Source organism: Pogona vitticeps, chromosome 5 (genome assembly GCF_051106095.1).
Source record: "Pogona vitticeps strain Pit_001003342236 chromosome 5, PviZW2.1, whole genome shotgun sequence".
In the NCBI taxonomy this organism is placed as follows: domain Eukaryota; kingdom Metazoa; phylum Chordata; class Lepidosauria; order Squamata; family Agamidae; genus Pogona; species Pogona vitticeps.
In genome coordinates, this window is record NC_135787.1 from 40,404,002 (window position 1) to 40,420,501 (window position 16,500).

The following is a 16,500-nucleotide window of genomic DNA, read 5'->3' on the forward strand; positions in this document are numbered from 1 at the left end:
ACATGTATTTGGCTTATTTTTTAACTTGTCTGTTTGCAGTTTTATGCATACATAGAAGTAGAAACAGCAAATAAACATTCCAGCCCAGTAGGGCTATGATTCAAAAGTGTTCACAAGATGGTTAGTTTTAAGAAAACATGAAGTAGTTGTTCTACTTGATTAAAAAACAACACATTTTGTAAGTCTTATCAGCTGCAATAATGTACAGTAACTTTTAACTTTCCCAACCCAGTGCTTCAAGTATTCTTCAATGGCCAGAAGGCACTGGAACCCTAAATGCCTAAAAGGTGCATACTAGTGCGTTACTGAGCCACTAATGTTCGTGACCCCATGGACCAGAGCACTCCAGGCCCTCCTGTCTTCCACTGCCTCCTGGAGTTTTGTCAAATTCATGTTGGTAGCTTTGATGACACTTAGATTTGTCTTTTTAAAAGGAATTATATAAATGCAGAGAAAAGAAGGCTATTATAGTTTAAAGTTTATAATGTACTGTTTGCAAACTGATACACTTAGTAGCTGCTTTGATGTATAAAGAAAGCATGGTAAAAAGCTGTAAATCAATACAACTGGTTTTGCACAGAAAATGTGTATGAAAAGAACCCACAGAAAAATATGTACAACCACATACTCCTACTTCTACTTGAGAAAACTGGATTCAATCTTTTATTTTAAAAAAAGAATTATTATGACAACGTGCCACCTTCAGGCTCGGAGGAAGTACTTCTAGCAAGCTGTTGAAAACACAAGCATTCAAAGGCCTCTTGGCTTCAAATCTTGCCTGTTAGGTTTCCTCCCAAAATGCATATGATTGGCTATAGCTGGGAAAACGACACTGGATTAGAATGGCTTTCGATCTGATCTGACAGAAGGGTACTTGTATTAAATTAAGTATAATGATTTTGCAAAAAACTCACAAAATTACTCTTTCAAGTGGTATAAGAGATAAAAGATATAATCAGCTTTTAAGTATACTTGGAGAACAGCGGTTGTTTTAAATACAACTGATCAGCATCGTTCTCCACCTACTACTCTAATTGTTATACAATTTGTGTGCCATATGAGGTGCCACTCCAAAGAGATTTATCCACCTTCTTCCTTTTTTGGGGGGGGTCTAACCTCTTGCATTAATAATCGCATTTTACAACCTTTGAAGTTTGTGCTTATGTTTTTAAAAATAGGTTTAAATCAGCATCATTAAAGGATTCCTGATTAAGCTTTCTAAATTAAAATATAAAATTTCAAAGAATCTACAACTGGATAGAACAGATGCTGAAGAACAAAGGCTTTGGCAATAGAACAACAACAAAAAAAGATAAGGAATGTGTAACACATGGGGAAAAGTAAAATATTGTGGATTCTACTATTAGAAAGGCATAAAAAGGCATGAGACACGTCTATAACCCAGCCAGTGGATAGTCAACCCCGAATGGCTTCTGAACGCAATGAGTTCTGAAAAATCAGTAGAACTGCATTCCTTGAGAACAACAAACATGTAATGGTCTTTGCTGCCAACAGTTTGAGAAAGGTCAGTTCTTGCAGCTCACTGGTATCCAACAACTATGGAATACAGCAAAATGGATCCAAGGAAGCATCGGTTTAATTCTTCATGTTTTATTCCATTTCATGGCTGCAAAAAGTATGCCCACATGACTGAACTCATTACTTAGCATATGTTTATATCTGTTCAAAATAGGTAAGGGGTAGGTTGGGGTGTTTGTTTCTTCTTCCACTTTTCAGGTAAAGAGGGAGGGCTACTGTTTTAGTTTTCAGACTTCTCTTACCACCATTATTACTCAAATGCTTGCCCCCCTCCAGCATTCCTGAAAAAATAAAATGTGGGAGGAACCTCCTGTATTCATACAGTGTACACCAGCTAGCACTGGTCTGGATTTTTCTGTTGTCATTTGTCATCAAGTTGCCTCTGACTCATGGTGACCCTATAAATAAATGCTATCCAAAATGTCCTGTCCTCAGCCGTCCTGCTCACCTCTTGTAGACTCAAGCCTGGGGGTTCTTTTAGGGAGTCAGTCCATTTCATACTGTATTTGGTCTTCCTCTTTTCGTGCTGCATGCCACCTTTTCAAGCATTACTGTCTTTTCCAGAGAAATCTGTCTTCTCATAGTATGCCCAAAGTAGGACAGCCTCAGTTTCAACATTTCTGCCTCCAGAGATAGTTCAGGCTTAATTTCATCCAGGATCCACTTGTTTATCTTTCTGGCAATCAAGGTTTCTGTAAAGCTCTCCTATAGCACCACATTTCAATCAAATAAAATTTTTTTGCCTGTCAACCTTCTTAACTGCCCAGCTTTCACATCCATACACGGTGACAGTAAACACAAGAGTATGGATGATCTTAGTCTTGGTCTCTAATGATACATCCTTACATATGTAGCCATCATGTCACAACCAGGCCTTTTACGTCTTTGTTATAATCCTTCTACTTTTTGTGGAAGCTCCCCAAGTAGTAATCAAAGAAAAAAATAATCATGGCTCTGTCATTTTGTTCACAAATACATGTCCATCACTCAATGGCTATGTGTACCATCCAGGGGTCACCTGCATATTTGCTTGAACTATCATAGATGATATATGAATACTGAAAAAAATGTGTTATTTACCTAAAACTTAATTATTTTCAAAGACAGCAGTTGGAACAACTCCTTGACATGCAACAAACAAAAATCAGACAATAAGCATGCAAGTGTGAATTGGCCCTTTTTGATCAGAAAGCTGTCTTTGCCAGAGCTCAGCAGAGCTGCCATAAATCAAACAGATTGGTGAGTAGAGGGGAACATAAGAGAAAGTGACAGGAACACAGGCCAACAAGAATTTTACATTCAGTTAAGAAAGGAAGCAGCTTCTGACTTATCTATTTCCTGCATTCAGTAAAGTTAGTTGCCCTAAACAACAGGAAAACCAATAACTAAAATTAAGGTGGCATTCTCCTGGACCTATGATGTAAATTATGTAAGCAGTTATGCCCTTTCTAATATTACGGAATATTATTACATATTCCTAGGAAAGGGATACAACAGCACAAGAATGGTCTGGAACCTATCTACACCCCCTTCCCAAGCCCCATGTCATACAGCTTGTCCTTCAGTGTAACATGCAAGCTGTCACAGAAATTTGGCAATCTATATTTGGACTATCCATTACAAAGAACAAGCAGTCTTGATGAACGGGAGTTAGGCGGGATAAGGGAGAATATGTCTTGAAAAATCTGAACTCTAATGTTTATCTTTGTTATTTCCGTCTCTCAAAACTGCACCTTCTTCCTCCTCCTTGTTAATACTATTATGATAGAGATAAAATTAACACTTTCAAAAAGCTGTGTCAAGTTTAACACAATTTTATTTATTTGAGCTATTGTCAGATTCTGGTTTATTCTGCATGTATTCTACTGGGGAATGACATTTATTATTCTGCAGCAATTATTAATGCCTCTACACCATATGTGATATTCACAGACTGATGTGATTATGTTTGCTTTTGAAGAATACAACTCATTTATGAAAATACTCATTTTAAAATGAAATGAACCAACAAAACAATAATGACCCTCGTGTCAGTTTTTATATATATAGCCTTTCTCCTCACAGGGGACACAAAGTTACTCAACAAAACTAAATCTATAAAAAATCAACAATTTTACATACACTATATAAATATCATTATATCAACACTATCATCAATTCTGTCACTGCTAATTGATCTGACATCTTTCCAAGTTATTGAAGTTGACGAAAAAATGCAAGGAAGTTGATTATGAGGGATAGAGGAAGGTTATTTTCTAGAATGGAAGAAAGTTATTTTCTGCAAAATTTTAAAAACACAGGACAAACATTCCTAAGAAAACTATGTTATCTTGTATCTAGTTAGGTGTACTGAACATGTTACTTTGTTTGAATAACATTACCAACATCTTTATCTTTTAAAGCTAACGCAGTACGATTCCTGGATCCGTAAGACTGATACCTGTTTCAGTTATCCACAGTTTACCTCAGCCTTAAATACAACATACAAAGAGGCAGGCCTTGTGGCCTTTGTCCTACTCCCTTGTAGCCTTTGTTCCTCCTCCTTGAATGTTGTATTCAGACATTCACAGTAAATCATGGAATGGATGCCCTATGGATACAGGGGTACTTTTGTATAGCAATTGCTAATTTCGTTACTACTTGGGGGTAATGAATGACACATACCCATTACTCCTAAAACATTGCCTTTTGGAGTCCATCTGGGTGGTAGTGACCATTTTGGTTTGCATTTTCAGTACATTTTTAAATAATTAAATAAAAAGTAACTCATTATTAACAAGCATCTTAACGCCACTGTTGTTTTCAAATTCCTATTTAAGAAGTGCTAACCCAAGTGTTTTGACCAGTCTTTAAATGAACAGGGAAGAGTGAAGTATTAAGAAGGGGCTATGTAATGATACAAAGAATATGGTAATGTGAAATCTGATATACAAATTATCTTCACTCTGAAAACTATGCCGTTATTCCAACTTATAAATGGCTGTAAAGATGACAGCTGTTTAGGGTTAAATGATGCAGGAAGAAATACCAATAGCTGTATTTATAAACTACCATTCTGGCAAAATCAAAGGATAATGAATAGGAACAGAGAATTCATTTACAGAAGTGAGATGCATTTCTACCTATCACAACAAATGATACATTTAAGGCAAATATGGGTGAAATGCAGCAAAACACTGCTGACTCCCATTGACCCAGAGCTTATGGGAGGGACAATCTAACAACACTAGGAGGGCTAGTGTTATCACCACTATACCACCTTAAACACAATCAACCCAATCTATTTCAGATGTTATGTACAGTGGGGTCTTGACTTAAGAACGGCCCGAGTTAAGAACATTTTGACTTAAGAACCGCTGTCATAGGAAAATATTGACTTGACTTAAGTACTTAGATTTGAGTTACAAACTGAAAAAAACCCACGTGGGAGGCAGGGAAAGTGCAAAATGTGAACTTTCAGTTAACTGTTGGCCAGTGAAAAGGGTGCCTGTCTGCTTCCTCACTCCTCCCAGCGTTTAGAGAGTGGATTGGGAGTCTTCAGACTGCCTGGACTGTATTTTCCCTGCCTTCCCTGAACCTTTCTTGACCTAAGAAAAAAAGAAACAAAATATCCCCCTCTAGTGGTCGAAGGCGGAATAGCAGCTTCCCATTAGTTTCTATGGACGGAAAAGAGCAGATACGGATCAAATGGTTTTCAATGCATTCCTATGGGAAATGCAGATTTGACCTGAGAACTTTTTGACTTGAGAACCGCCTTCCAATACGGATTAAGTTCTCAAGTCAAGACCCCACTGTATGCAGGGGTGGTTTTGGCTAGTGCCTGGATAGGAGATCTTCAGGCGTAGTTAGGAAACAATCCTGTCTGAAACTCAGAAGAACTGCTGTCAGTCAGAGTGGACAGTTCTGAGCTAGATGTGTTTGTGGTCTGAGAATCAGTATAAACTTCCTATTTTCTTATGATATATGTGAAAGCAGAACCATAAGGATCAAAGAATTAAAGGACTACATTTATGAGCCTCACAGGGTGATCATGTTCTGTGCAAACTAGCCCTGCTCCCCTACATTGTGTAGCCACACCCCACACTATTTTTGCATATGACTGGAGCCATGAATGGTCTTTAGACACATAACAAAATCCATGCCAGTCAGGGCTCTTCCTCATATATATTTATTTAAAATATTTTTACCCTGCCTTTCTCCTAAGAAAGGACCTAAGGTGACTTACTTCATTAAAACACAACATTAAAGCTAAAAATGGTGAATTATTTAAATATTAAACAAATTAATAATATTGCAACAAGAATCTTAGGTAAAGCATAATTAAAACAGATTAAGAAGCAACAAAATGCAAACCATCTCATTTTAAAACCTCTCCTAGACAGTCTGTCACCAAACAAAAGCCTACCTGAAGAGAAGTCTTCACCTACTTGTTGAAAGACAACAATGATGGGGCCAGGCTGGCATCCTGTGGGAGGGAGTTCCAGAGTCTGGTAGCAGTGACTGGAAGGCCCTTTCCCATGTCCCCACCAAATGCACCTGTGAGAGTTGTGGGACCAAGAGAACAGTCTCCACTCATGAGCTCAATACCCAGGTAGGCTCATAAATGGAGATACAGCCTTTCAGATAGCTTGGGCCCAAGTCATTTTGGGCTTTATAGGTTGAATTAAATTTGAACTGGTCCCGGAAACAGATATTGTGTGTGATATGTGATCCTTGTAATCAGCCCCAGTCAGCAATCTGGCTGCCAGATTTTGGACCTGCTGAATTTTCCTAATACTTTCCAGAGACAGGGGAGGTGAAATATTTTTTCTTATTTCTCGTAAATCATCGCTCAAGTGATTCATCACTTCTGTTAAATTAAGAAAATATTTTTCTTTGCCTGTCTGTGTATTGCCAATGGAGAAACTGACTGCAGCCACAGATACCAAGGCAGGTGTTTCTGTAAGAGAGGGTGTGTGTGTGTTCAGTTTTGGTTGTCTAAATGTTTGCTCCAGCAGGTTATAAACAGACCTGCACTGCAGATGTCCTGTCAAGGAAAGATGCTTGGCAAGTTGCAGGGAGGGAGGGAGAAGTGATAGCTCCATCAGCAATACACAGACAAGCATTTTTTTTTATTTAACAGAAGTGATGTATCATTTCAACGATGATCTAGCAAATGTAAAAAATATATAATTTCACTTCCCCTGACCGTCCAACAGGCAATCTGTGGGAAGCGTTCAATTTCTGATATCATGAAGGGTCTCATAAAACATTTCAGGGTACTCAAAATTGTCACCAGAAGAAGCTGCAAGGCTCTAATTAGTCCATTCCAAGTGACCACACTCACCGATAATGGATTTTACTCAAGCCTTGCAAGCTGCACCAAAAACCCCTGGCAGGAGTTCAAAAAGGTGCAGGATAGTTCTTAAAGGGGGAGGATGGATCAATTTAAAGGGAGGCACATGTGGATGCTGTAATTTGGTCCAATCCAAACTATGCCAACAGTGTTCCATATAGTGATCTATACACCAAGTAGACAACCTCTAAAATGCTACAAGTCTGGTGATGGTGAACTTGAAGCAACTAAGCACAGGAGTTCGTAACTTTCTTCTGATAACCTGGTTGCTTGGCTCCTTCCTTCCTGCTTATTTAGAATTCGTGCAACCACTTCTGCTTGCAAAGTGAAGACTTGCAAAGAACAAAGGCGTATCTTCCTGAGTCACTAGGCAAGCAGACAAAGCTTTATTCTTTCCTGATCTGTGTTAAGACGTTCATCCAAACAGCCATTGCTTGTTTGGATGAGGCTGGCACAATGACAAAGCAAATGGGCTATGGAATAAATGGGGAAACAATGATAAACTGGAGTCATTCCTATAACATTTCTCCATGATTTACCAGACCAATTTCACAAACATTATGGCAAATCCCTATTTTCTACTAGATCTAGATGATATGTGTGTACAGCTCACTCCCATACTGGCCAAAAATGAGTGCACGGAATGTTATGTGAACCACTGGATAATGAAAAACCTACAACATAGATAATACCAATAATAAAACACTATAGACAAATACATAAATAAGTTTAAAAATAAATAAAGTAAATAAAAGTAAATAAAAATAAATAAAGTAAATAAAGTAAATAAAACTGCAAATTATATTCTTTTTACAGTGAAATGAATTTTTCTTACAAAATAGGATTACTTGTTACTGAATTTTGCCTTAGTAAGTATTAACTTGTTTAAGGTACAAAACTAATTGAGAGGTTGAATATTTTCACTACACAATAACAAAAAACTGTTTCTATATTGGTAGCCACCTAGAATATCTCTTGGGCTGGCTGTTAAAAACCAAACCCAAAAACCAGTAACCACTTATCAGATCTTCAAAGGTACTTCCAATCCACTGCAGTGGATCAAGGATGAATCACTGCAGTGTACTGCTATTGCAGTTTAAATTATTGAAAAAAAGAAACACAATTAACTTACATGTAGGTGATTTGTTAAGATCCTTATCAGAATAAATATCTATAAATACCCTTAATTACCTAATTAAAGAATGTTAACTGCATAAATATATAGTTGTATGTGTTGGTGGTGTCAAATGCATGAGAACAAATAATCAAGCAATTATGTCTTGTATTGTGCCAAGGGCTTGTCGGTTTCTACAAAAATAAACACAAGATCATTATGAATAATTCAATTTTGGCTATCCATAAATGTAAATTCATAAAACAGGATGAAGATGCCATATGGTGTTCATTGTTAAAAGCTCCTATTCATTCACAGAGTAATGCACAACACAGCTGGAAGCCTAGAAGGGCTCAAAGATCTGGTCCAAGAATTTGTGTTTGTTTTGCCCCGGGCCCTAACAGTAGGAGATGTTCAGTCAAACAGTTTGGATGGGAACATGTAAATCTACTATGCTAAGTACTTAGGAGTGTTATGAACATGGGAATGTGCAAGGAAGTGAACGTGTGAGTCTAAAAAACCTTTGCCATGATCCTAGTGACTAACATCATCTCTTTTAGGGCCTAATTGTCATTTTAACAAAACAGAATATCATTAATTTTTTTAAAAAAGTCTCCTTACCGTTGCAGCCAGCCACATGATTTCTACATTCTTTCGTTTTTTGGCCTGAATATTTTGGTGGAGATTTTCTAGTAATCTTTTTAAGTCATTCTGTTCTTGAAAATGTGGTAGGCCTGAAAAGAGAAAGGAAGAAGCTCACGATAATGCTTATGCTGAGTTAAGGATTTCCTCACCAAAGAAAAACTGCTACTGCTAAAAGTTGTCATTTTTAATGCATGAAGTTTCCCCATCAAACATAGCAATACCATCCTTTAATGACAGACCAAACAAGCTTGAGTTTGATAATACAGGCACTGCTATTTGCAGGCTTTCCTCAGAAGTGCAAAGCATCCTCAATATCCATAATTTAAATGGAAACAGGAAGTATTCCGCAACCTATTATATTCTTTCTCTCTTTTGCTGCTCTTTACAAAATTGCAGGCCAGATGTACAAAAAGCAAAGTGCTTATGAGGAATCAGAGAGAGAATGATGAAGAACCTATAAGATAGTTGTTAAAAACCAGCAGAAACAACAACTTATTTCATACAAATATGAAAAAAAATATGTTCCCTGTCCTTGTCATCATTTATTGGTGACAAGCAGAGCTTGGAAAATTATTTTTTCAGACTTCATGTCCCTTGCTGGAGACTACAACTGACCATTCTGGCTGGGTGATTCAGAAGGTTTAAATCCAAAACAGTAACTTTTCAGTGCCTTGGTTGCAAGCTTATGGGAGAATCTTGTTCCCTGAAACATTTGCCCAAGGGGGAAGGAACATTATGGGCAAGACAGTACTTCTTTCAAATTATAATGGTGCTTGCAGTCAAAATCTGGAAGAGGGAATGTAATCAGAGATATAACCAGGAATTTCATCAAGTCAGTTGTACACATTATATGTAATGAAGGTAAGAAATCCCACAGCCAGGCTGGTTGAGAAGTTAGCAAACCCTCTTAAAACCTCAACAATATCACTGAAGAGTTCCCCATATTCCTGGCAAGTGCCCATGCTCCCCTTCTTCCAACTTTCCTCTGCTTTTTTGTTGTTTCTTTGCATGGGGCAGGAGAACTGAAGCATGAGGGATCCCATGCTACCAAGCTAGGCATTCTGGTAGAAGCAATTATACCAGTCCATGGCTTTTGGATGTGTGTGGATTAAATACGCAAAACAGCATAAGGGTGTATGGTTAAAGTCTCCTTCAGCACTATGGTCCTTTACAAGTTGTCATCTTGCATTTGGTTTTTTCAGCAAAGAAAAACATGCTAGCAGCATGGTTTCTTATATCATGTCTAGTTTGACTCTTGAGGAATTAATCAGAGGTTTGCATACTGAATTTCAGAATTGGAGATTCACAAGGCAGACCACCTTCATTTATGATCTATTTATGCAGGAAGGGAAGAAACTCATTAGAAAGATCCTGCTTGAAAGACACTGCAGTAATTTTCATCAGCTTCAGAGAAAATTCCTTCCACAGCATTGAGGTTTCTACTGAATTTAAGATTAGAGGGACGTTCATTTTAAACATCAAAGTCAGAACACAGCAACAAGACAAAGTATTTTTCTGATTAAGTGACATGGTTAAAGAAAAGTTTAACCCGATTAGCACTAATCTCAGTGACACCTGAAGATCTCAGCATAAAACGCACACATATGAACCTCATCTGCACAAACTTATGGGGAGTCTAAATACATCCTTAGCAGCAAGAAAATTTTTTGATTTTGTCAACAAATGAATTCAGAGTGACTGAGTCAACCCTGTCACAGCAGAGCAAGGAAACCATTTTAAGCAACAATAACAGTGATGGTAAAGATCCAGAAAAAGTTCAGCCTGAAATATATTTTTAATAGGAGGACCATATGAAATTAAGAGTCTGCTTCATCACCGAATAACCAAATGTAGAGAGTTTGATCCTGAAGGCTTCTCTGCTGTAACCAATACTTTCTTCTATTTATAGCATTTAGATACTCCAATGGATTAGAAATGTTTAGGCAACTAGAGAGGAAACATTCTGTTCAAGTAAAGAATCACAGCACAGAAGGAGGAAAGGTTCAAATCTCCCCTCTATTGCTATTTTCTCTAAGATGAAAATCCCCTAAATTCAGCAATTAACATTAGGAAAAAGCTCCTATTAATGCTGACTGCCAAAGTAAAACATTTTGTATATAATGCAATCAGAGGAGGAGGGTTGGAACCTCTCTTCCCTGTATTTTGTGATGCTGATGTATTTTGCCATGCCTGTTGCTACTGTTGTTATTGCTGCTATTGCACTCCTTATTTCTGCACACTTTTGGTCTGTGAGGATATTCTAAAGAGTCAAGGCTAAAAATTAGGAGTCCTAATAATTTGTGGGTGAGATTCCATGTTTGCAAACCACTGATTTTTGAAATTCAAGAGGGAAAGTAGTAGCTAGGTTAAATTTGTATCCAAAGAGTTTGGAACAACTCCAGCTGCTGAAATCAGTATGCAGAGGAAGGATAACCTGATCTTGTTTCCATATTTTTTAATTTCTTGCCTTAATGTATAGTACTTGGCAATTTTTTTTACTTTCTGTACTTTTAAAGTTGCCTGTTGCTGGAACTCCAAATTCTGTAACTTAGTTACTTATTCATAAGTATAATATTTGGCTTATTAAAACCAATTATTTTATCCAGGATATGTTGTTGCTTATTCCAGTATAATGATGCAGTTTTGTTTTCTAAAACTGAAGGTGGCTGGAATTTATAACATGGAGGAAAAATGTGAGTAATCTGTAAGATTTTGCCAGCTACTGAAAAATTATCTTGGGAACTTGGTTATATCTGTACTGAGTAACCTGTCCATTATATCTGTGAAGATTCTCAGTCATCCAGGTGAGGTTATCTGGTCATGGCAACTGGACTTCTGTCTTATTAGGTTGAAACGTTTTGCTACTTATCAAAGTAGCTTCTTCAGTCTCAGGAGAGTTGGTAGGAGACCCCTGATATATTCTCCACATTGGTTTCACTTGGTCTGAATAGGCTTGTTAGATGGTGGTAACTATGAGTTCACTAACCTGTCCATTAGCGAATTCATAGTTACCGCCCTCTGAGAATTTGCCTCTTTTCATATGGATTAGGGCACATTTAGCAACATCAAAATTTATTTTGCAAAATAAGATTAAACAATCTTTATTATTATTTTTATTATTATTATTTTATTTATATCCCGCCTATCTGGTCGGGTCAGGACCACTCTAGGCGGCTAACAACATAAATAATTTTAAGAGACAATTCAATTTATCAGGAAAATTTATAAATAATAGGATCTATATACTCTCATGTCTGAAGCACTGAGAGCATTTCTCTGTCTAGACAGTTGATAGTCCAGACTACAAACTCTTATTAGCCTTGTAGCCTTTAGCATTATCATTCAGCTCTCTATGAAAGAGGGTTTAAAACCATGCAGAACCACAAAGGACCTAAAGAATCACTCTGAAAATATATCTTCTAATAATTAAATTATTATTATTAGAGAACAATATCTGATAGCATTATTAGTTAAAAATAAAAATCATGGCACTTTATGCTCTCAGAGGTATGCAATGGTGTGCCTCTTAGGTCACCTAAGCGAGTTAGTGTTCTTAGGTCACTGAGTAACTGGGACATATAATACAGTAGTCTAGGGTGGATTGCTCTTGTCCAGATAGGCCAGCCCTGTTCCTGGATTAAGTTTTTCCCTTAGAATGGCTGGTAAACATTACATATACTTAGACATCAATAGTCTGTTCTTACATTCCTCAACCTATCAACAAGCATTTTTCGTGAATATTTTTTGCACTTCTGTTAACCTCAGGAATGTTTCAAGCATGAAAGGTGCTGTTTTGTCTACACCAGTGGCTCTTAACCTTTTTGAAAGAAACGCCCCCTTGAGCCATTGAGGAAGTTATCATCGCCCCCCTCCCCGCGGCTATGATATCTTATTTATTTATTTATTTATTTATTTATTTATTTATTTATTTATTTATTTAAGACACTTAAATTCAATGATTGAATTCAATGCAGTGCATTTGCGATCCCACCCAAAGAGATGCTGCGCCACCCCAAACCGTCCTGTTTCTCTCCGCGCTTCCCTTGCAACAGGCAGGAAGGTGGGTGGGAAGGCAGGACGGACAAATGGGGCTCGTCTCTCCTTCCCCACCTGGGTACGAGGCAGAGCTTCACTGGGCAAAGGAAGGGACCCAAGAGACCCTTTCCTTCCACCTGATCCACATTCAGAGCTCCCCTAAGGGAGAAAGGCGAGATGTGGCAGGCAGAAAGAGTGGGATTGTCTGGCAGCGGCAGCACCGGATCCACTGCCAGCACCCTGGCTGCAGCCACCTTCACAGGTTGGCTTGCTCCAGCGCCCCCCTACCGCCCCCTTCTGCTCCATTGCCCCCATGCTGCCCCTTTTTGTTCTACCGCCCCCCTGAAAAATGAAATCGCCCCCTGGGGGGCATTACTGCCCACGTTAAGAACCACTGGTCTACACAAAGAACCACACAAAAGGATGTTTTCCTTTGGCTTAAAGGAGACAATCTTTGAAAAATTCCAAACTTTCTCTCTATGAGTATTTTATTCAATCAGTCCTTCCATATCTACACCTCTCTTCTTTCTGTCATCACTTTCTATACTTGGAAAACAACAAATCTCCAAAGGAGACATTCATACTTTTGTGTAGACTGTACACATAAGCAAGAACTTTGATTGTCTTTCACTATCTGGTTGTTATCAAGCATGGGAAGCTTCACGTTATGTTATTTAAATGACTCCTGTCTATCTTTCTAGTTAATCAACTTCTAGGTTGAGGTTTATAAGATTGGTAAAAGAATAATAACACAATTAGAAAACAAAATTAAAATCAAATACCAACTAAAATCAAACTTACCAAACAAAATTACTGATAAAATCAGCAATAAAACAATTGTAAAATAATTTAAAAAGTAAACAAACTAATAATAAAACAAGAGTCAACAAAAATAAAACATTTGGCACCTACAAAATATAGTTACATTGCCCGAAATTGCCCCAAAATAGTATGATTAATTTAAAGTAATCTTTAATAGCTGTAATGCAAGGTGGCTTCCAGGTTGTATGGATGTATTCCATTGTCTGGAAAACACCTCTTCTGAACATTTATTACATTTATATCCCACTGTACGAAAGACCAAAGAAAACCAAACATTTTGAAACTTTTGAAAAATTGATTATTTCAAATTGCTCTATAGATCCTAAGGCCTTAGTAGTGAATAATTTGTTTCAATATCTAGTAAACATTATTTTATGCATTACAGGAGATGGATATTCAGATGCGGTGCACAATAATAGGAATGACTGAATGTTACACAATTTGATTTACACATGGATGATAAAGCAACAGGATTTCAGCCATCACCATTGTGCCGAATCAGGTCCAGATCAGAGGGGAAGTCATACTGATTATCAAATTATTTCAAGTTCAATTCGACCTCTAAGAAGATCAAGCCAGGAATTCCATTCTATTTTATATGCTCCAGAGGAAAAGGAGGAAGTGGAGAAGAAAGAGAGCTAAGGAATGCTGAATTGATGGATGGATGGGCGGACGGACGGACGGACGGATGGATGGATGGATCAAGTGGAGTGGCCACTTGAAGCATCCAAGTATAAAAAGAACAGGTGGAACAGGTAGATGTTTTGAGGGAGAGGCACTCAGATAGGTAACAATGTCCTAAACCATTTAGGGCTATAAATATTAGTATAAGCACCTTGGACTTGGCCCAGAAGCCTACAGGCAGCCAGGGTAAAAGTGCCAGAACAGGAAATATATGGTTGCATTGGGATGCTCCATACATCAGCCTGGCAGCAGTGCTGTATACCTGCTGTAGCTTCTGAACTGCCTTCAAGAGCACCACCACACAGAGAGCATTGCAATAGTCTATTTTTGAGATTACAAGCACATGGACCAGCATTGTAACGGACTTCCTGTTGTGATGGGGTGAAGTACTACAACTCCCAGAATCCCCAGACAGCTGAAGATTCTTTTCACTCTGGAATTTTGGGACATGTAAAATTACCTTACGATCCAGAGATATAAGGTTTAGAAGAAAAGAAAAGAAGCTACCGTATTTTTCTGTCAAGATGCTACTTTTTCCGAAAATCATTACCCTAAAAATTGAGGGGCATCTTTTACACTGAAGTAAGCTGAGATGAGAACAAAATGGCACATACCTTGCCTCTGTAAACTGGCTTCCTTCAATCACAAGGCTTAGCTTCCTACAGTCAGGAGAATTAGCTTCTTCTAATCAGGAGCCTTATGGAACTGACATCAGCTGACTTTGAACAAACCAACTGGAATACACCTCCTTGGAGGTGGAACCTGTAGGCTCAAGATTCAACAGAGACAAAATGTCCGACGTTCTGAGCTCAGAGGCTGAATCCTCAAAGCTAAGTTTTCTTAATTTGGGGGTTAGAAAATTGGTGGTTGTCTTATAAATGGGAGCATGTTATAAATCAGGGACATGGTGGTGCTGCGGGTTAAACTGCAGAAGCCTCTGTGCTGCAAGGTCAGAAGACCAGCAGTCATAAGATTGAATCCACATGACAGAATGAGCTCCCATTCTTGTCCCAGCTCCTCCCAACCTAGCAGTTTGAAAGCATGTAAAAATGCGAGCAGATAAATCGGTACCACCTCGGTGGGAAGGTAACAGCGTTCTGTGTCTAGTTGCACTGGCCACATGCCCACGGAAACTATCTTTGGACAAACGCTGGCTCTACGGCTTGGAAACAGAGATGAGCACTGCACCCTGGAGTCAGACACGACTGGACTAAATGTCAAGGGGAACCTTTATCTTTATGTTATAAATTGAAAAATATGGTATGTACTTTCTGATACAAATGTCCCTATAACTAAAAAATGCATAACTTTGAAGAGGGCCAAGAATCCTTTGGATAAAATCTACACTGAAAAGGTAATAATGGAGCAGCAGAACACAAATTGCAGCGGAACACAAACTGATGAGGCCACTAACACGATTTCTCAAGACAATTATGATGAAAATGATTTTCAGTTGTATAATCATGTTAATTAGTACAATCAAGGCACGTGAGGATAAACTGCAGGAGACAATTTTATAATTAGGGGAACAGCACATCTACAAAACATCTTTTAAATATTATTCCACTTAATCCTTGAGCCTATTCCCACAGAACTACTGGTGGGAAATGTTATTTCAAGTAAAGAGGATTTGAGAAAATAGTAAGGCCCTATCTTCAATGTAATAACAATTTTAAAACCCTGTTGTGAGTTGTATACTCATAACTGTCTGAAATACAGTGGTGCCTCACTTAACGAGCGCACGTATAACAACAAAATCACATAGCGATGGGGTCTCAGCGATCGCAAATGCGATCGCATACCGATGGCCTCTATGGGCAAAACTCGCTTTGCGAAGATGGGTAAGCGTTTCGCTTACCAATCTTCGCAAAACGAAAGCCGACGATCAGCTGTTCGGTGGCTCCAAAATGGCCGCCGGAAGCCCCTGAATGGCCGCGCGCAGCGTTTTCGCGCCCTGCCCTCGCTTAACGAGGGCGCGAAAATGGCTGCCGGACCCGGGAAGCATCACTGAACTGTGAGTTTTCAGCCCATTTGGAACGCATTAAACGATCGTTTAATGCATTCCTATGGGCTTTTCTGTCCCGTTCAGCGATGTTTTGCCATAGCGAAGGTTAATCTGGAACGGATTAACCTCGCTATGCGAGGCACCACTGTACCTTCAATGAAATAATGTATGGAAGCATTTTTAAATACTTACAATCAGGAGGCATTTTTTCAGTGAATAACTTGTAATATTCGTTTAGCAGTTCCAAATTCTCCTGGTTAATACCTTCTTGCAAGGAGGTATCCCCAAACCTAAAATAAAAATAAAATAAAATCACAAGAC

The 16,500-nt window shown here is 38.3% G+C and overlaps 1 protein-coding gene across 12 annotated transcripts in view; it reads right to left on the reverse strand.

The window, feature by feature from the left end:
• The window catches only part of INPP4B (inositol polyphosphate-4-phosphatase type II B), a 329,973-nt gene that overhangs the window by 37,174 nt on the left and 276,299 nt on the right, over positions 1 to 16,500 (reverse strand). For all 12 annotated transcript variants that reach the window (XM_073001618.2, XM_073001620.2, XM_073001617.2 and 9 more), the window contains 2 exons: positions 16,372 to 16,469; positions 8,610 to 8,722 (listed from right to left, as the gene is read on the reverse strand). In XM_073001618.2, coding sequence (XP_072857719.2) covers positions 8,610 to 8,722; positions 16,372 to 16,469 — 211 coding nt within the window. The remainder of the gene's footprint in view (positions 1 to 8,609; positions 8,723 to 16,371; positions 16,470 to 16,500) is intronic.